The sequence below is a fragment of the Pongo abelii genome, chromosome 11 (genome assembly GCF_028885655.2).
Source record: "Pongo abelii isolate AG06213 chromosome 11, NHGRI_mPonAbe1-v2.0_pri, whole genome shotgun sequence".
NCBI classification, from domain to species: domain Eukaryota; kingdom Metazoa; phylum Chordata; class Mammalia; order Primates; family Hominidae; genus Pongo; species Pongo abelii.
In genome coordinates, this window is record NC_071996.2 from 98722048 (window position 1) to 98742269 (window position 20222).

At 36.5% G+C, this 20222-nt stretch overlaps 2 protein-coding genes across 11 annotated transcripts in view; one reads left to right on the top strand and one right to left on the bottom strand.

Moving 5' to 3' along the window:
• SLC39A10 (solute carrier family 39 member 10) overlaps positions 1–12770 on the top strand; it is a 153085-nt gene extending 140315 nt beyond the window's left edge. For 6 of the 10 annotated variants that reach the window (XM_054548804.1, XM_024243027.2, XM_063712580.1 and 3 more), the window contains 2 exons: positions 3176–3366; positions 9950–12770. In XM_054548804.1, coding sequence (XP_054404779.1) covers positions 3176–3366; positions 9950–10108 — 350 coding nt within the window. In that variant the 3' untranslated portion in view covers positions 10109–12770. 10 annotated transcript variants of the gene reach the window in all.
• Positions 12771–12772: 2 nt separating this feature from the next.
• DNAH7 (dynein axonemal heavy chain 7) overlaps positions 12773–20222 on the bottom strand; it is a 336427-nt gene continuing 328977 nt past the window's right edge. Inside the window, exons 64-65 of the mRNA XM_024243333.2 lie at positions 15675–15778; positions 12773–13188 (exon numbers count right to left, since the gene is read on the bottom strand). Coding sequence (XP_024099101.2) covers positions 12982–13188; positions 15675–15778 — 311 coding nt within the window. The 3' untranslated portion in view covers positions 12773–12981. The remainder of the gene's footprint in view (positions 13189–15674; positions 15779–20222) is intronic.

Below are 20222 nucleotides of genomic sequence, written 5' to 3' on the forward strand. Positions count from 1 at the left end.
CAAAAGTACAAAGAAAATTCCATGTTGAAAGGATGGGATAGTATTTTCAACAAATGGTGCTGTAACAATTGGACATCTACATGCAGTTAAAAAAAAAACGAAGAAAGAAAAATACCTTTGACCCATATCTCACTATAGAAAAAACAATGAACTCAAAGTAGGTAATCTAAATGGAGACTCTTAAAAATAGAAGAAAATATAGAATATCTCTGTGTCTTTGGGTTAGGCAAAGTATTCTTGATACAGCACTAAGCATACTCCATTAAGGAAAACAGTCATAAAATACACTTCTTACAAATTAAAAACTCTTCACAAAAGACAGTTAACAAAAAGGCAAGCCACAAACTGGGACAAAATATTTGGACAATACATATCTGACAAAAGACTTCAATCATAGTAAAACAAACAGCCCAACAAAATAAAATAGACAAAAAGACTTGAACAAACGTTTCACTGAAGAAAGTATACAGATGAGATTTCAGATGCTGGATTTCAAATTATGGACTGTCAAGGATGTGGAACAGCTAGATCTCCTATACATTGCTGGTGGGGATGCAATTTCTTATAAAATTAGAAATATGCTTAACTGTGTGGCCCAGTGACCCCACTTAATAGGTGTCTGCCCAAGAGAAATGAAAACTTATGTTGACATAAAAGCCTGTTTATGAATGTGTGCAGTGGCTTTCTTCATAATTGCCAAAAACAGTAAACAACCTAAATGTTCTTTGCTGGTGAATATAGATAAATAAACTATGGTTCATCTATGGAATATTACTGAGCAATAAAATAATTTTTTGATATACACAGTAACACGAATGAGTCTTACATGCATTATTCTAAGTGAACAAAATCTAAACTTGAAAGACTACATACTGTGTGCTTCCATCTAGATGATGTTCTGGTAAAGGCAAAATTACAGAAACAGAAAGCAGATTGTTGGTTGCCTAAGGGCAAGTGGCCTAAAAAAATTTTGGAAGGGTAATGAAAAAGTTCTAGAGTTTAATGGTGTTTATGGTTATAGGGTGTATGTGTTTGTCTAAATTCATAGAAGTCTACATTTTTAAAAAATGAAATAATTGTGTAATTATACTACAGTTTTTAAAAGTATTAAATGAAAATAGTTCGCCTTGAATCTTGATTAGTTAATTCATGCTGTTTGGTTGTTACTTAGGAAGGAACTTAAACCATCTTGCTATCCAGTAATATTAGAGAAGGCAACAAATTGATGTATTTTGTACCCATGACACCTTTGTTCATTGAGTATTAAATAATGCTCATTTTTAAACACATTATTAAATTATAAAAGGAAGCAATGCATTTTGTAACCTAAAAGACACTTCTGTAGTCTCAGTTTGTTTTATGTAACCTGCTAAATGAAATTGCCTCTTTAGTACAGTTGGTGTGTGATTTATTGAAAACAAGGAGAGGAAATTTGTTAGGGAAGTTAGGGAGCTCTTTCCACAGAGAAAAAGCTGAGAAAGACTGGAGAAAATTAAACAAAACTCCAGGAGAGAGAAGAGATAAAAGCTGATACTAAATCCAGGTCTCAGCAGGAGAATTAAGGTATTTAGGATCAGAGGAGAAAAGATGTAAGGTGAATAGCATTAGGTGAAAACTGGACAATTACAACTTAGAAACCATTGGTAGATAATCTCCTTAGGTACATTATCTTAACTTTCCAAAATAATGCTGCAGTGTTTAGTTTGTAGCAATTTGTTAGAAGGTAGAAATATACCTTGCAGTAATTTCTTTATTGTTAACTTCTCCTTGTTATAGACTATGACCTTGTAACCATGAGAGGTATAGAAGAATAGATCATGTATTTTTAGGTACGTAGCTGTAAAGATCCTTTCTTAAGGGAAAGAAACAAGCCCAGTCAGTATTCTGTATAGCACCTTGCATATGCTGAGTGTTCAATAATTGATTAGATGTTTGTTCATGTAGTAACTGAAACAAAATTATTATAGTATGTAAAGCTAATGGGTTTTTTCTTTCTTACCTCTTCAAGGTGGAACAAGCTATTGCTTTTGACCTATTAGCTTCAATACTATTATCTCTAGCATCGTTTTGCCCTTCCACTGACACTTCTGAGCAATATTTTTCCCCCTAATGTTCCAACTTCATTTTTTTTCATAGGCACTAGTCAAGCTTGCAGATAATGTTCCAACTTTAGACAGATGAATAAGAAAAGTGTCTTTCTTCTTATTTGGAGGGAGGGGGTGGTGGGAGGAGAATCCATTGAGGATCCTTAGAAAAAGCATTTCAGTATTTTCCCTCCTGTGAGTTTTTGTCTTATATCAGCTCTGTGGCCATGGATGATTTCACAGTCACCAATGTCACCATTCTTCATCATCACAGTGAGAAACAGACTTTGGGGCATGGCTTAATAAGAACCTGGCATTTGCTGTATTTTCAGCATTGTTGATGCTCTTTGGAGCCTCAGCCAGATATTTATGTGCATCATTGTAGAAGCACGGAAAAGTGGTAGGAAGAGCTCTTCATTCTTACTACATTTTTAGAATTTTCAGGATTAAAGTTTTTTTTTCTGGGAAAAAAAAATAACTGTAACCATAGCATAAAATATACTTAAAGCACCTGTTACCTCTGTTCTTCCTTAGGCCATTTCCCTTTGAAGAAAGGGTAGAAGTTCGAGCAGGGAAGTCTTGATTATTGGTTACAAGAAGAGCGATGACCGTGTTTTTTTCTTTTGTAAAAATTTGACATTTAAGTTGTACAGTAGAATTGACTTTTTTTGTGAGTACAGTTCTTTGAATTTTAACATATGTATAGATTTCTGTAATCACTGCCACCATCAGGATCAGAGTAGTTTTGTCACCCCCAACAACCCCTGCCCCGTGCTCTTCCTTTAGAGTCACAGCTCTCCACCATCTCTGTCCCCTGGCAACTACTAATTGTTCTTCATTATTATAGTTTTGTCTGTTTCAGAATAGATATATAACCTTTCAGATGGTCTTCTTTCAGTATCATGCCTTTGAGATTCATCCAAGTTTTTGCATGCATTATGGTTTAATAAGTAAAATATTTTATATATCACATAAAGTACTTTTATTAAAAGTGTGTATCTTTTTAATGCTGATTTTATTTGTTTTCTCCTTTCAGATTTGTATTTTAAATCCTGTGGTTTTAAAACATTCCCATTGTTTCTTAATTGCAGGAGATTTTGCAGTTCTTCTTAAAGCAGGCATGACTGTAAAGCAAGCAATTGTGTACAACCTCCTCTCTGCCATGATGGCTTACATAGGCATGCTCATAGGCACAGCTGTTGGTCAGTATGCCAATAACATCACACTTTGGATCTTTGCAGTCACTGCAGGCATGTTCCTCTATGTAGCCTTGGTGGATATGGTAAGATATTTTATATTTTTTTGTGGTACTGAACCTGCAAATGAAAGAAATCCTTGGAAGTGGTTTGAAGCCAAACTATTTTTAAAAATATAACTCATTTTAAAGATATAATATCCTAAATAATCTCTTAAGGAAAGACAAATAGGAGGTTTCCTTTTATGGAAACCAGTTGAGTTGCTGAAAATGTCTGTCCATCACGTTACTATTTAAATAATCATTAGTAGTAGAGTTATAATTACAGAATTATTATACTACTTCAAAGACTTTGTAATATTGGTGTAGAAGTGTTATTTTTGTTAGCAAAATTAATTTTTTGAGTTTGTTTTATGGCAAACAGGAGAGAAATACTGTTCCTGTTAGGTAAGCCAGTCTTCTGGAAGGAAGTGGTATATATTCCATAGGGTTTATGTAATTTCTCTTATTTCTAAATTTAGCTTAAAGTTAAATGTAAATGCTAACAATTTGTTTTATTTTGATTTTACTTTAATACCCCAAATATGTTAGACAGTGTATTTACAGAACTAGCAATTAGCTTTTTTTGTTAGTTTGTTTGTTTGACTAGATATGACACTTTTTTTTTCTGGTAAGATCATCACATTCTTATTTCAAAATTATGCAGCCTTTTTTTTTTATGAGATAGGGTCTTGCTCTGTTGCCTAGGCTGGAGTTACAATGGCATGAATATGGCTCACTGCAGCCTCGACCTCCTGGGCTCAAGCAGTCCTCCTGCCTCAGCCCCTGAGTAGCTAGGACTACAAGTGCCTGCCACCACAGCCAGCAAAAATATTTTTTTTTTACTTTTTTTTATAGAGATAGGGTCTTGCTATGTTGCCCAGGCTGGTCTCAAACTCCTGGGCCCAAGGAGTCCTCTCCTGCCTCAGCCTCTCAAAGTGCTGGGATTACAAGTGTGAGCTACCACACCCGGCCCAGCCTAAATTTTTAATCACAGAATTAATGCCTATTTATCATAGAAGGTTTTGAAAATGTAAACGATTGTTTCTTTTTGTTTACAAAGTTACCTAGGAGTAGTCATCTTCCCTGCTGACTTTTAATATCTCATTTCCTATTCTCACCCTCAGCTGATAACCTTGCTTCTGATTTCATGGGGAACACTGAAGCTATCAATCCACAGGTTCTCATCATCTCTTCTGCTTACCTTGCTGTATCTATGCCCATTTACATTCTTTCCTGTTACTAAAAGGAAACTTCCTAGCTGGTGCTCCTGCAAACTGTTCCCTAGAACTGATCCCCTCATGCTAACTCCCTTAAATTCTCCTTTCTCTTTCCCACACCATTTCCCCCCTTCTGCTGGATTATTTCTATTAGCCTATAAACCTCATATTATTTCTCCCCTCTTAAAAAGGTGGGGGACCTCTCTTAGTTCCAACTTCCTGTTTAGCTGTCACCCTATTGCTGCTCTCTTTTGGAACATTTTCATTGTTTCGTTTGGTTGGTTTTGTTTTGGGGTATTTTTTGAGACAGGGTCCCACTCTGTTACTCAGGCTGGAATGCAATGGTGCAATCATAGCTCACTGCCGACTCGACTCCCCAGGCTCAAGTGATCCTCCTGCCTCTACCTCCTGAGTAGCTGGGACCACGGGTGCACACCACCATGCCTAATTTTTTTTTTTTTTTTTTTTTTTTTTTTTTTTTTTTTTTTTTTTTTTTTTTTTTTTGTAGACACAGAGTCTCACTATGTTGCCCAGGCTGGTCTTGAATGCCTGGCCTCAAACAATGCTCCAGTCTCAGCCTTCCAAAGTGCTGAGATTATAGGTATAAGCCAACATGCCCTGCCCATTGTTTATTTTTAAATTTTCCTCTTTTTTTGAGCCAAACCTAAGCAGGTTTTCCCCCTGACTTTTCTGCCAGAACTGCTTTTGTCAAATTAACCATGACCATGGCATCACTAAGTCTGCTAGTCATTTTCCAGTCTTCATTTTTCTTGTCATAACAGCAGAACTTGACAGTTGGTCATTCTCTTTTCTTTGAAATGCTTTTGTGTCAGTAGTCTTCTGTTTGTTTATTTGTTTGTTTATTTGTTTGTTGTGAGACGGTCTTGCTCTGTTGCCCAGGCTGGAGTATAGTGGCATGATCTCAGCTCACTACAACCTCCGCCTCCTGGGTTCAAGCGATTTTCATGCCTCAGCCACCCAAGTAGCTGCGATGAGAGGCATGTGCCATCACGCCCAGTCTTTTGTCAGTAGGTTTCTATAATACCACAATTTCCTGGCCTTTTCTCCACCTTGCTGGCTTTTCTCAGACTCTGGATCCTCCTCTTCTCCCCCTGCATCTAAATGTTGGCAAAAGATATAAGTAATTTCATCTAGTTTCATGGCATTAAATATTTGTTGGCTGATGATTCCTAAATTCGTATCTTTAGTATAGGCCTTTCCTTTAACTCCAGACTAATCCAACTGTACTTGAATGTCTAAAAGGCATTGTGCACTTGACATGTTCAGAACAGCTCTTGACGTTGCCAACACTACTCCTTGACCAGCCTGTCTTGTAGAATTCTCCATCTCAGAAATGATGATACCTCTATTCTTCTAGTTGCTCAAAAAGCTTGAGTGTCATCCTTTGACTCAACTTTTTGCCCTCCCACATCTTGTTTGCCAGAAAGTCCTGAGGCCTCTTTCGCCTAACCACCTGTACCCTCATCATTTTCATCCAAGCCACCACCATCTTTTTCTTTTTAACTGCTCTCCCTGCTCTGTCCTTGCCCTGCCTTCCAATTCTGTATCAGCTCAACTAGAGCAATCCTTTTAAGCCATAGATCACATCATCACATTTGTATGCTTCACATTGTGGTTTTTCATCCCATTCAGAGTAAAAGTCCTAAAGTTCTTTCTTTGACTTGCAAAGTTTTTAATCATCCTTGAACATTTCCACTCCCTTGTCCTCCTTAGTTTTCCTATCCTTACTTCAAATCCTCCCACTGTCCCTGAGGGACATTCTGCGTCAGGGCTGTGGCACTTGCTGATCACCCCTCCGGAATAGTTTTCCTGCAGACATCCTCATGGCTAGCTCTTGCTTAGGAGGCATCTTATCTAAAATTTAAATCTCCCCTTCAACATTTCATATCCTCTATCCCTGCTTTACTTTTTCTCCTTTGTACGTGTATCTCAACCTATTAACACCATTTTACTTATTTATCATGTTCATTGTCTTCCCCACTAAGATGTCAGCTCTGGGAGGACAGGCATTTTTGTCTTATTTTATATACTGCTGGAAATAGTTTATAGTTAGTATTCCTTACATCTGTAACACTAGAAAGTTACAGATACAAGAAGAATGAGTCTTTACAGAAAGGATTTATAGTTTAATGAAGAAGAAAAGTAGTCATAATTACAGTTATTTTGATATGTGTTATGAAAGAGTTTTGCACCATGTTTGTGGAACTACAGAGAGGCTGGCTAAAAAGTTGGGGAATAGAAAGTTTTTCTGTCAAAAAAATCCGAGCTGAGTCCCAAAGAATGGAGTTTGTTAGAAGCAAGGGGAAGGGTCGTATGAGGAAGCTGAATGATTTATAACATCATTCCTTTGAACAGTAAGTCTATAGCTAGGACTATATTCTGAGGAAATAACATGACTACTCCTGATAAAACAAGCAGACAAAAATAAAACCTCACTGCTTGGTTCTTTGCAGTAGTATTTATAATGTCACAATTATATTGGAAACACTCTAAATGTTCAAGAGAAAGGGAAGAAACTATCCACATATATTTTTTGAGATTTTAATGACACAGAAATTGGGTATTTTCTAATGTTAAGTAGGAAAAAATGGATCCATATTGTCGTCAGGTAGGTGTTGGCCATATCCTGACAGTCGCACAACATGCCATACCAAAAAGATGGGAGTTTATCTTGTAAACTTTGGAGAGCCATGAAAAAGTTTAAGCAGTAGAATGACATGATCACATTTTTGTTTCAGAAAGACCACTTTGGCTCTATTGGAGGAAGACTTTTATTGATTTAAAGCCATTCAATAAGATATCAACAGTACCAGAAGTTTTAGTTTGAGATACCTATAGGATATCCAGGTGGAAGTATCTAGTTGTAGAGGACTTTGGGTGGTGCTGTTTATCAATCAATATCAAAGCATTTTTGTGTAATATTGTAAACAAGTATGGCCATACCGGTAGGTGCTGGTTGGCTCTTAGCTGTGGCTATGACAAACAGTGTGGGTGTTGACATTCAGGTTACAATTAAATGTGGCAAAACCGTAGTTCCTGTTCTAGTTGGTGTGTATACATATCTAGAGGGCATATTTCTGTAAAACATCCTGCATATTGTTTATGCTTAAGTATTTAAGGAAAGTCATAATGAAAAATCTTTGTAACAATAAAAACTTGGAAGGAGGAGAAAGGATATAGAGTAAAAGAGTCTTCTTACTAGAACCATATGTAGGAAGCTGTCAGTTTGAAGGGCCAGATAGTAGATGGTTTAGGCTTTGGGGACCATATGGTTTCTGTCACAGTTACTCAACTCTGCTGTTGTAGTGAGTGGTTCCTGGGACAGTGCCTCTGCTGTTGTAGCACAAAAGCTGCCATAGACAATGTGTAAATGAATAGGCATGGCCAGATTCAGCATGGTTTGCCAACTCTTAGACCATTAGTTGATTTGATAAAGTGATTTTGTGAATGTTTTGGACAAGAAAATAATCTTTACTAGCTATTATATACCATTTCCATAGACTTTTAAACAGAATTTATAATAGCATGCTGTAGTTCTTAAATATGACCTTAAGGAGATTGCTAAAATATACCGTAGCACTGTCAGAGCATGGTGGTAATTGTACCCATTATTTAATAACAAATAATGATGTTTCTTCCTAGACAGGAAGAAGTATGAATTAAGAATTCTGTGACTTAACACTAGATTTCTCCTCCCTAAACCCAAAGCACCAAGATACTGTTTTGGAGCAAAATGTAGTGTCCCAGAGGGTAGCATATCAGTGTCATCTTTCTGTATATATTGACTGCAAATTTGAATTATGTTTACAGAAAAGTGAAAGTAAAAATTGGAAGTAGCAATTCCTTCACAATTTTAGATTAAGTTTGGGTGGAAAGAATGTATGCCTATAATGATGCAAATGTATTTCTTCCACAAATCTTACTTACTTAGACAAAGGAATTTAATTTTTATATTTTGAATCTACAGATTATTCTTAGATGTAATAGTATGTGGTATGCTTTAGAAATTAAGTATATAAACTTTTCTTTTTTTTTTTTGTTGAGACGGAGTTTTGCTCTTGTTGCTCAGGATGGAGTACAGTGGCGCGATCTTGGCTCACTGCAACCTCTGCCTCCTGGGTTCAAGCAGTTCTCCTGCCTCAGCCTCAGCCTCCTCAGTAGCTGGGATTACAGGCATGCACCACCATGCCCAACTAATTTTGTATTTTTAGTAGAGACAGAGTTACTCTATGTTGGGCAGGCTGGTCTCGAACTCCCGACCTTAGTTGATCTGCCCGCCTCGGCCTCTCAAACTGCTGGGATTACAGGCATGAGCCACCACCCCCAGCCATATATAAACTTTTCAAAGCACTGTGCCTTCAAAGATGTGACAATTTTCAGAATTTTGAAATTTTAACAATATTAAGAGAATAGAGTACACTGTGAGGGCAGTGTGCATGACTTGGTACTAGTTATGCTGGATAGCTCTGCTAGGTTATTTTCTGTGTCTATTATTGGAATGAAAGCAATGGCTTAAGGGCATAGAGACACCAATTTGGATTTGTCCCCAAGTATCTCTTTGCTGTCATGAGCAGTGGGAAATGAGAATTTCAAGTGGAAAAGAGTGAAGAAGTGAAACCATTTTGAATTAGGCATTTCCCAAAAGAATCTTCCTTTTTAAAAAAAAAAAAAAAAAAATTTTTTTTTTCCGAGATGGAGTTTTGCTCTGTTGCCCAGGCTGGAGTGCAGTGGTGTGATCTCAGCTCACTGCAACCTTTGCCTCCTGGGTTCAAATGATTCTCCTGCCTCAGCCTCCCGAGTAGCTGGGACTACAAGCGCGCCCCACCACGCCCAGCTAATTTTTGTATTTTTATGGGTTTCACCATATTGGCCAGGCTGGTCTTGAACTCCTGACCCCATGATCCGCCCACCTCGGCCTTCCAAAGTGCTGGGATTTATGGGCGTGAGCCGCTGTGCCCGGCCCAGGAATCTTGCTTTCTTATTGAGTTTAAGATATATTAGTAAATGTGGGAATTGTGGTGATCGTTTTTTTGGAGTGTCTTATTGGTAATAAGTTGCTTTATGCTTTAGCATAAAGTAAAATGTCAGAATTTATAAGGTCAGTGGATAGTAACTGTTTGAAAAATGACTAATGTGTATATTTTAAGTGTTTGTTGTGGGGGATGAGGAAGAGGAGGGAACAGAGTTAGTATTTCCTTAATGACTAGCAAAAGCATAAAATTTCTTCAGTATTTGACTAAAATACATCTGGTGGGTAGCACTGTGTTCAATAATTATTTTGTCTGTAGTTACACTTTCGTCATTAATTTTCTTAAGTAGGAAAATGTTTTTAAAAACTGTTTTGAGCAGAAGTATTATACAAAGTTTAATGTGAAGATTTATTTTTCTAGCTTCCAGAAATGTTGCATGGTGATGGTGACAATGAAGAACATGGCTTTTGTCCTGTGGGGCAATTCATCCTTCAGAATTTAGGATTGCTCTTTGGATTTGCCATTATGCTGGTGATTGCCCTCTATGAAGACAAAATTGTGTTTGACATCCAGTTTTGACCTTTCCCAGTAATCACTGTTGATTACGAGAATGTTACCATGCAGTTTTGCATCTGTTCCTTGTACTGTATGCACATTGCTCAAAGGAAAGTCAGTGGCTTGCACTACTTACAAGTTTCATAGATTTGAGCCTAACCACAAAAGGCTGGTGCTTAGTACTGTTTTCCATGCACGTAGGGGTCTTTTAAAAATATAAAGCTTGTGATAAAGAGAGGAGAATATGGGACTCCATGAACCAGTGTTGATATGTTTGATTAATTTTCACAAAATAATCATATAAAACACTAGTCTCTTTCTTAGTAGAAACTTCTGTGGCTATGCAGAAATAGAGATCGAACCAAAAAAAAAATCATTTAAACTTTAAAAATATTTTAAATGGACTTTGGGGAGACATTTTCTGTGTGTTTTAAGAATGAATTGTAGTGCTCTTTAATTCAGCTACATATATTCATGTGGTGATAGGGATCAACTTGACACAACTTTGAAACTGCATAAAGTAGACATAGGAACTAGAGGAAAGCTCAGGCTGCATTAGAGTATGAATTTAGCATTGGGAAAAGCCCTTATTCTTGAATCTAGAGTTACTATTTTTGTATATATTTGCATAGTGTTTAAACCTGCAGCCTAAACTACTGAAATTTGTGATTGTATGTTTGTGTGAGCTTCAGTTTAATGAAAGAGTCATAATGGTTCTTTGTATTATTATAATACTTGGTGTTGGGGTGTTCTTTCTGTTTTGTTTTTTACTTTAATTTTGTTTTGATTTTTTTTTTTTTTTTTTTTTTTTTTGGTGGTGGGAGCTGAGGGTTTGGAGTATGTGGTCAATGTTCTCTTTTTAAAAAATTGTAACCCTCTAGAAAATATCAAAGAAATGAACCAGACGTGGTTTAAATAGTTGATTTTCCTATTTTAACAGTACCAACTAGTTAATTGGGAAATATAAGTTCTGAATGTTCACATTGCTTTACCAGTTTGGCATTGGAACCAAGAGCACATGCCGTGGCTGGCTACAAGGTTGTAAAGCAGAAAATCAAAGTTTACCATGTCTGTAATCTGTACATGAAGTGTCAACTTAGAACAGTTACTAGGATAAACTCCATTATTGCCATGGCTGTCATGGTACCCAGGTGACTTGGAAGATGCATTTAAATTACTCTCAGCTGAAATCACTTGATCATTTTGTGCCAAGATATGCTGTTGGTGCCTGATAGGGATTAGTCTCTTTTTTAGGTGCCCTGTTCTCCTACCATAATTGTGAATGATTTGTGAGAAGTGCAAGCCATGTTTATCCTGAATTTTTACTTAATAATTTGTATTGCTAGTCATATGCATGTAGCTTTCTGTTTACATCCTATGCCACATGGTCTTCATTTATGCCAGGTAAACTGTATTTGAACTATGTGCAGCTAGCTTTGTTTTAATCTGCTTGGCAACCAGTGTAGCTGCTGTAACAATCTTATTGTTCAAATATATAAGAGCCAAACTCTTTTCCATTCCATCTAAAATGTTTTCATTTAGTACTCTTCTTCCCTCCTACTCTATGAACTTCAAAATAAAAACAAAACTTTGAGAGCAACACATGCATCCAGGTATTTATAGATTATTGCCAGTGTTTTTTCTGTATGCTATGAGCAAGGGAGCTTAGGTGTTATTTCTTTAATAATTTATGCTTGAATCTGAAAAATTATTTCTGACTCCATGGCCTCCTTATAATAAGTAGAAGTAAGTTTTATGCATAGATGATTATTTTCAGCATTGGGCACTGAATTAGGACAGTCCTCATCTCATTGCTTGGCCCTTCAAGCAACCTAGCTAAAAGGTGCTGATATTTTATTTAGTACTGCCAACTTCAAGTGATTCATATATCTTGATTTCTGAACCAAGATATATTTATAGTTCATTATTTTTGGGTTTTTAATACCCAAGTAGGAGTCTGCATTCCAGCATTAAATCTGCTTCATTTTAGAACCTTTAAAAGCAACAGCTGGAATATACTCCCAGTTTTAAAATAAATGCCTGATTTAAAGCAAGTGGGTTATGCTGAAGTATATAAAGTTTTATATTCTCTCAAAAATTGTATTATCTATCTTTATTTGCTAGATTTTACAAATCTTTCTTTTAAGAGGGCTGTAACAGTTGCTGCTAGTATTAGGGTTCCACCAGTATTTAGTTTTCACAGCATTCTAATGTATAGTTTCAAAAGTCTTAATAGACAATCTGAATTCCACTACATTTCTGTTGGCTCCAACATTCCTTTTAGCTTGACCAGTCTAATTAATTTAAAATGTGTTTGTTGGAGGTCATTAATGTTACTTGTACAATGCTGTCACTGTGTGACATCCATATGGATTTTGGTATATATCACATTGCATTCAATCAGCTGTGATTATGCTTAGAAATACTATAGTAACTAGATGCAGTGTGAATTTTTTCCATTAACAATAAGTCAGTGGCTTAAATGTGATTGATTATGGTCCTGCAAGGTGATTCTTGCTAAAATATCTAAACTTTTGTTTTAACTGAATCAATCATTTTTTTAACTTAAAAAGCTGGAAAATATCAAATGCTGTTTTTTTTCATTGTCAACAGTGGTGTGTCATTTTATGTATGTTCCTAATGCTTATGGAACTCCTCCAAAATAAAGTTACTCAAAGAGAACAAATATGCCAGTGTGTTTTCTTTAGTCTTTATTTCAGAACATTTCCTTATATTTGAGTCATATTAAGTTTATCTGCATTTGCTCATAAGTAAATTCATAATTATAACTTTAGTCAAATGTATTTCAACAAAAAAAAAGGTTTAAGTAGTAAAATAATATGCTTTCTACTCAGCCAGCCAACAAGAAATAGGAACAAGGAAATGACGTCTTCTCGTTATGAATTAAGTTGACATAACAGTGCTACACCTCGTCCAATCCAGTGTTCCTTGGGTTGGTCAGAGGGAAGAGTCATGGCAATCACAAAATTTGTGGAATGGCCAGTGGTGGATAATATTCCTCTCCGCTCACTTGTCTTATACAGTGGAGCAACATAACTTGGCCGTTTTGGTATATCTGCCCTCTTACAGGGCTTTAGCCACATCTGGAAGAAAGTACATAACATCGCTAAGTCAAGGCTGTTAAATGTACATGTGTTTGAGCCTACTATAGTATTCTCAGAGTAAGATGATGCATGCAAATTTCTGTGGCCCAAATAATAGATTTATTTTCACCAGCAGTGCTGTGATTGCTCAAAACATTTTATAGAACTCTCATAACTGAAAAAAATAGTTTTCGCCTACTCTGTCTAAAAGCATATTTTCCAACTATTTATCTCTCAGCCACAATTACCTGGGAAATGACTTTTAGTGCTTACAATGATTTAAAAAAAAAAAATCAGATGCACTTTCAAAGGAGAGAATTGCCACACTGATACTCAGAATCATGTGCCTTTATATTAATTGAAAGCCAGTCCCAAAAAATTCTGAAGGGATTTTTTATCAACAGCTGTATAGCTAGAGAACCTTCCCATTTTAGGAGACTATTATAAAGGAGATACTATATATATTATGCTGTTTAAAATATAATTGCATTCCTTTATAACCACAATCTATACCCCATTCTTTTTAGTCATTAAGTTCCTACAATTTATTATTAGACCTCATCCATCTTAAAAATAAGATTTTGAGGCAATTTGATCTTTGAATGTAAGAGTAAGAACAAACTATGTTCATAAAGATATTTTAGAATTTAATTCAATTTATTTTTCTGGAGTAGAATAGCAATCCTCGAGATGATAGGACTTGACAGCCCCAGTGTTCAGACCCCTCTTTTAGGTTTCTCAGGTCAAAACACAGATTGTTGAAGGAGCTTATAAGGATGCGAGTTTCTCTATTTCTCCCACTTAATTGTGGAATCCAGATTTTCATAAGGGGGATCCACAAGGCAGTTTTGCAAATACTAACTACAATGTAAAACTCGAAGCACTCTTCCTAACTCAGATTTCATTTCAACCCCAGGGGATTTTTCTAATGAGAATTTTTATTTCTAACTAGCTCCTTATTCAGGAGAATCATTATCCATTTATAAATTAATTTCTTCTTGTACACACTGCAAGCTACTTAAGAGTTTCCATGTGAAAGAAAGACTCAATTTCGATCAGCTCCTGAAATTGCATTTATTTGTCCTTGAAACTTTCAATTTGAGTCTTGTATTTTAAACTTTTGTGCCCACGGTATTTTAAAATATATGACAGCTTTCTCGCAATTGGCTGTCAGTTGACCCCTCACTGATCCTGTTACAGCTGCTCTGAAGGGGTTTTTACCTGTCTTTGAGCTGCTGCCAGAATCCTGCAAAGAAAATTCACATAAATCCCACTGCCTATATTTTATCACAGCATCCCAGACCTACCCTTCAAATTGCTATTTTCTTAAGCCATTTTCTCATGATGCAGTTATAGATGGAAACTTAATTATATTTTATAAAGCTTAATCTGCCAATGCTGGAGATAGGTGCCTAATAAATGTAACTTTTTAAATTGATGGTTTTCATAATCTTTAATATGCAAGTTTCACATTTTCAAGTCAAAGTATAAGAAAAATATAATGAACACGTGTGTGTGTATGTATATACAGTGGACCTCACTATTTGTGGATTCCACATTTCCAAATTTGCCTACTCACCAAAGTTTATTTCTAATCCTAAAATCAATTGGCAGCATTGTCGCGCTCCTTGGTGGACGTTTGCAGAGCATCAAAGATTTGCGTCATCCAACACACGTTCCCAGCTCGGGTTGAACCAGGTGAGGCTCTGCTTTGTTTCACCTCATAACCGTAAACAAGTGTCCTTTTCGTGGCCTATTTAGTACCATGTTTTTCACATTTTTGTGTTTTTGTTGGCGATTTCACTGTTTAAAATGACTCCCATGTGTAATGCAGTGCTGTTTCTTTTGTTTGTTTGTTTTTTGAGATGGAGTTTCGCTCTTGTTGCCCAGGCTGGAGTGCAATGGTGTGATCTAAGCTCACTGCAACCTCCACCTCCCAGGTTCAAGCGATTCTCCTGCCTCAGCCTCCCTAGTAGCTAGGATTACAGGCACCTGCCACCACACCCGGCTAATTTTTGTATTTTCAGTAGAGACAGGGTTTCTCCATGTTGGTCAGGCTGGTCTCAAACTCCCGACCTCAGGTGATCCGCCTGCCTTGGCCTCCCAAAGTGCTGGGATTACAGGTGTGTATAGCATTTTGACCATGAGTTACTGACTCAACATTGTATATTAAATAAGGTGTCTTTAAACAGACACAAAATAAGGTTACTTACTGATCAGCTAACAAAAATGTTGTGACCAAAGAAAGAACCCTGTATTTATTTCCCCAGGAGCAATGGTTCAGTATTTGCTAATTCAATGTTGGAAGCAACTTTATAGAATGTAATTACCATGAATAACAAGAATTGACTGTATATGTGTGTGTTTATATATATATACACACATATGTATACACATATATACACAATATGGGGTCTATTTTATATATAATATATAAAATATGTATAAAATAATTCCACATGTATATATAATTAGAATTTACTAACCACAGGCACTGTATCATAAAGAATTTTGGGATGTGATTCTGCAAGTTTCTTGATCTTTCTATTCCAGGAAGCTCCATCCAGAAATAATCCATGAATGAAAACACCTAAATATAAAAGAAACACATTAATATAACACTTGAAATATGCATTTTGATTGAGTTCTGAATCTGAAATTTCTACATGTAAGTACTATGCAGGTGATACTAGATTTGCAGCCTAAGACTAGTTCTCCAAAGAAAGCAATCTCCTGAGTGTTTTAACATCCATATTTCAAGAACATTGAAACTTTGCCTAGTGAAATAATACAATAGTAAAATTAGGTGTGGAAGACAAAAGAGGAAAGAAATTTTAAACAGGTCTATGGGAAGTTCTCTCTGTGTGTGTGTGAACATTATCAAATTTATATTGTTCATTGGTCAATGATTATACTGTGTTTTCAGAAGCTGTGAAATCTAGGGGAAAAAAGTAGTTCTTAATGTAATAGGGATCCAGTGGTGGCTAGTGGGCAGCATATGAACAAAGTACCCTTCTGTAGATCTCTAATGTCATAAGAATTAAATTGCTCCTCCCCTTTTAGAATTTATTCTTACTGCCAAGAGCTCTCGTTAGTCTGTTGATGAAAGACACATGATGAACTCTCTCTAGAATGTCATGTTGTACACTAACAGCTAAAGAGTACAAATGAGGCAATCAGTGAAACATGAGTTACTTTCTTTGGCTTTACATATCAGTAAAGCCTCATGGATTGGAGTCTGCAGGTAAAACTGATTGTAACAGTACAGATGTCAAGCAATGTAGACTTTGGGAAGACCAAAGTTTTAGTTCCTAATTTGTTGTGTGACCTTGAGCAATTAATTTAACCTCAAAACCTGTTTTGTCATCTGGAGAACAACCTTAAAAACATTTGTAAAATAGTAATATCTGCTTTGTCCACCTTGTAGAGTTGTTAGAATCAAATCAGCTAACATAGGGGGAAATGCCTTTGTAGAGTAGTATATGAAAATCTACTTGAGCAGTGCTGTTCAGTAGAACATTTTGCAGTGATGGAAGTGTTCTATGTGTTGTCCCGTATGGTAGCCACTAGCTATAAGAGGCTGGTATTAGTAAGCTGAACACATGAAATGTGGCTGGTGTGACCAAATAACTGAATTTTAAAGTTTATTTTAATTATAGTTAAATTTAAATGGCCACATGTGGATAATTTAATGATAGAGTTGAGGGAAAGACTTACCCTTTCTCTTCTCTGGGTTTTAGCTGATGGGAAGAATACGTTGGAATATACTATCAGTTTTATTAATTGACAAAGCACTCGTCCAATAACTGCCAATGTATAATTCTGGTAAAGCTGGATTGCAAAATGGACCTTGATTCCGGGGCAATGGAGTGGTGGACTTGCGTGAGGGGAGATATGGGTCTGCAGAGCACATTCTGTGTCTTTACCTCTGTGGCCAGCTCTAAGGCCTGTCCACCAGTCACCAAAACAGGTGGGGATAGGGCAAAGTAGGAGAACTTTATAGTGTGGAATACAATGGAAAAGAAAGGGAACCTATACACAGGTCCAAGTGAGCTATTTAATACCCTGCCTCACTGACTCGAAAGCATAGCCCAATAAATTTCTGCCTCTAACCAATCAGATTAGTTATTCCTCATTTGAGAAGAGTGATAATATCATAGAAAGTAAACAAAAGAGTTCATTTCAACACCTAGAAAACTGGTGATAGGGATAAAAGTTCTTTCCAACCCATCAATTGTATAGGAAATATGATGAGAATCTTTAAATACATTCTTATTTCTCATGGCTAGTAAGGACCATGAGGATATAGATACATAGAATATATAGAAAATGACAGGTAGATGTTAACAGGTCCTTGTTCACAGCTGTCCTGCTCTATGAGTGATGCCCTTTGCCATCTGTGAGATGTCATCAGCACATAGTGTCAGCTACGGTTTTTCCAGTTCCTCTCTTGTTCACTATTTTCTGCCTCCCTTCATGCTGTGCAATGCTGTCAACTGGTGACTGAGTCACCTAGTAGTACCTAGCAATTCAGATAAGAGGAAATCTTAGGTAATTGCATCTATAATATAGGATGCTGTGACGATTAATATTGTCAACTTGATTGGATTGAAGGATGCAAAATATTATTCCTGGGTGTGTCTAAGAGGGTGTTGCCAAAGGAGATTAACATTTGAGTCAACTGGACTGGGAGAGGCAGACCCACCCTCAATGTGGGTGGACACCATCTAATCAGCTTCCAGTTCAGCTAGAATAAAGCAGGCAGAAGTTGGAAAGAGCAGACTTGCTAAGCCTTCCGGCCTTCATCTTTCTCCTATGCTGGATGCTTCCCACCCTCAAACATCAGCCTCCAAGTTCTTTGGCTTTTGGACTCTCGGACTTACTCTAGTGGTTTGCCAGGGGCTCTTGGGCCTGCGGCCACAGACTGAAGGCTGCGCTGTCTGCTTCCGTACTTTTGAGGGTTTGGGACTGGGACTGATCCACTACTAGCTTCCTTGCTCCTTAACTTGCAGACGGCCTATCGGGGGACTTTACCTTGTGATTGTGTGAGTCAATTCTCCTTAATAAACTCCCTCTCATATATACATACATCCTATTAGTTCTGTCCGTCTAGAGAACCCTGACTAATACAGATTTCAAATACTAAAAAACTTTCAGCAGTACTGTAGCCTTTAGGTGCCCCTTTTCATTGTATTTTAATTTAATCTTAGGTATATAAGGATGACAGTGTTATGAGGCCCAGAACCTAGAAACAGGAACATACAAAAATATGTGTAAAGTATGGGGAAGGGGTAGAGATTGGAAAAAAAGAAACTTGGCTTCTATCCCAAGCTGTTCTCAGGTGGGATCTATGTCCCTCCCACTAGGGTCCTATGAGAAAGTGATTCCTTGGGGAAAAACCCATTTATCTAAATCATTCCATGGATTCTCTTTTTCTTTCTGATAATTAGCTAAGTAGGAAGGAAAAAACTAGGATGACAAAAAGGCTAATTTGTGGATATGTGTGCTTATTGGTGAAACGTATATGTGCGTTGGTAAGTATAAAATAATAAAGTTCAAGATTTTGCAGAAATGTATCAGCTATTATAAATTAAGCCTGGACCAACACTGTGGTAGTCAGTAAAACAGTTTAATTAGCTGATGACTACTCTTCAGTGCATGATCTTGGAACACTAAATAGGCTTTATGGATCCTTTAATAAGTTGTGCTTTATTTTTACTCCACTGTTTTCAAGATGATTTTGGATTTTTAATACTTCACCTTCTTTTATAAGAGCTTCTGTGGATTAAATTAGTAAATCAACGTAAAAAGAAATACCAACTACCCTGTACAATAATTATGTTCAGTATATAATAATGGGCAACACAATAGTTTGATCTTGGGTATTAGCTAGTTCAGAAGCTTTTGGCAATGCTTATAAATTCAGTCTTTTAGCTGAGTTCAAAAACATATAACCCTGAAAGACATCATCAGTGCTGCTCAAACTTCAACCCAAATGTGACCTTCTGCCTATTATAATAATACGAAAAGAACTAGAAAAAAATTCATGCATCTGAATTAAATACTTAAGAATTAACCATAACTCCTTTAAGAAAACTTTCCTTGAGAAATGTAATGTTTTCAAACTTCTACCAAAATACTCAGTAGGCCACAGAGAAAGCAGCTAAGCATGAGAGCCAGATGGCCTGGGTGTGAATCTCACCTCTGTCCATTATTAGCTGTGAGACCTTCAGCAAGTTACTTAACCCCCCGAGCCTTAGTTTCCACCTTGTCTAATGGTGATAATAGTAGTATCTCAGCCATAGGGGTATTGTGAGGATTCAGAGTAATGGACTGGGCAGTCTCTGGATCCCAGCAGTGGTACAGAGCAGCCCCACCGTAAGTATCCATGCTCTTTCTTTGATTTGCTTTTACCCAACTTAGACATTCCTTTCCTCCATTGCCAAATACTTAATTTGAGCCAAATTATTTATCCTTCCGGTATGTTGCTAAATTTATCTAACTATACTTTTAATTTTATGAGGGCAGGGGCTCAAACTCATATTTATTAGTGTCTTTTATGACATGTAATATAGTGAGCTGTATGGGAAAAAATTTTGTTAAAGCTTATATTATTAAGGAAACAATAAACTAAATAACTTAGCAGAAGGTTGTTAAATTTCCTTCTGTATTTGTTTTATTTATTTATTTTAAAAGCCTCTAGTGGGATAAAGCTTCTTTTGAGTATGTTAAGAATAAAGGGATTTTGAACAAATGGTCAGAATAATGGTAGGTTAGATCTGTGGCTGAAAAATATTATTTCTAAGATATCATATGTCCCAATGATTCTTTATTCCTTGCATTTATTGATCTTAAATGTGTTTCTGCAATAAAACTGTTTAAGTATTAGAGACTGTAATAAGAAGTATCTTTGACAGGTTGGGTTCGAGTCCATACATTTTTAGTGGATTCCGGTAGCATAATTTTTGGAATTTCCCCAGCAGCATTTGAGGGCCCTTTATGTGCTAGACACTGAGAGGCACTCAAGAAAGAAT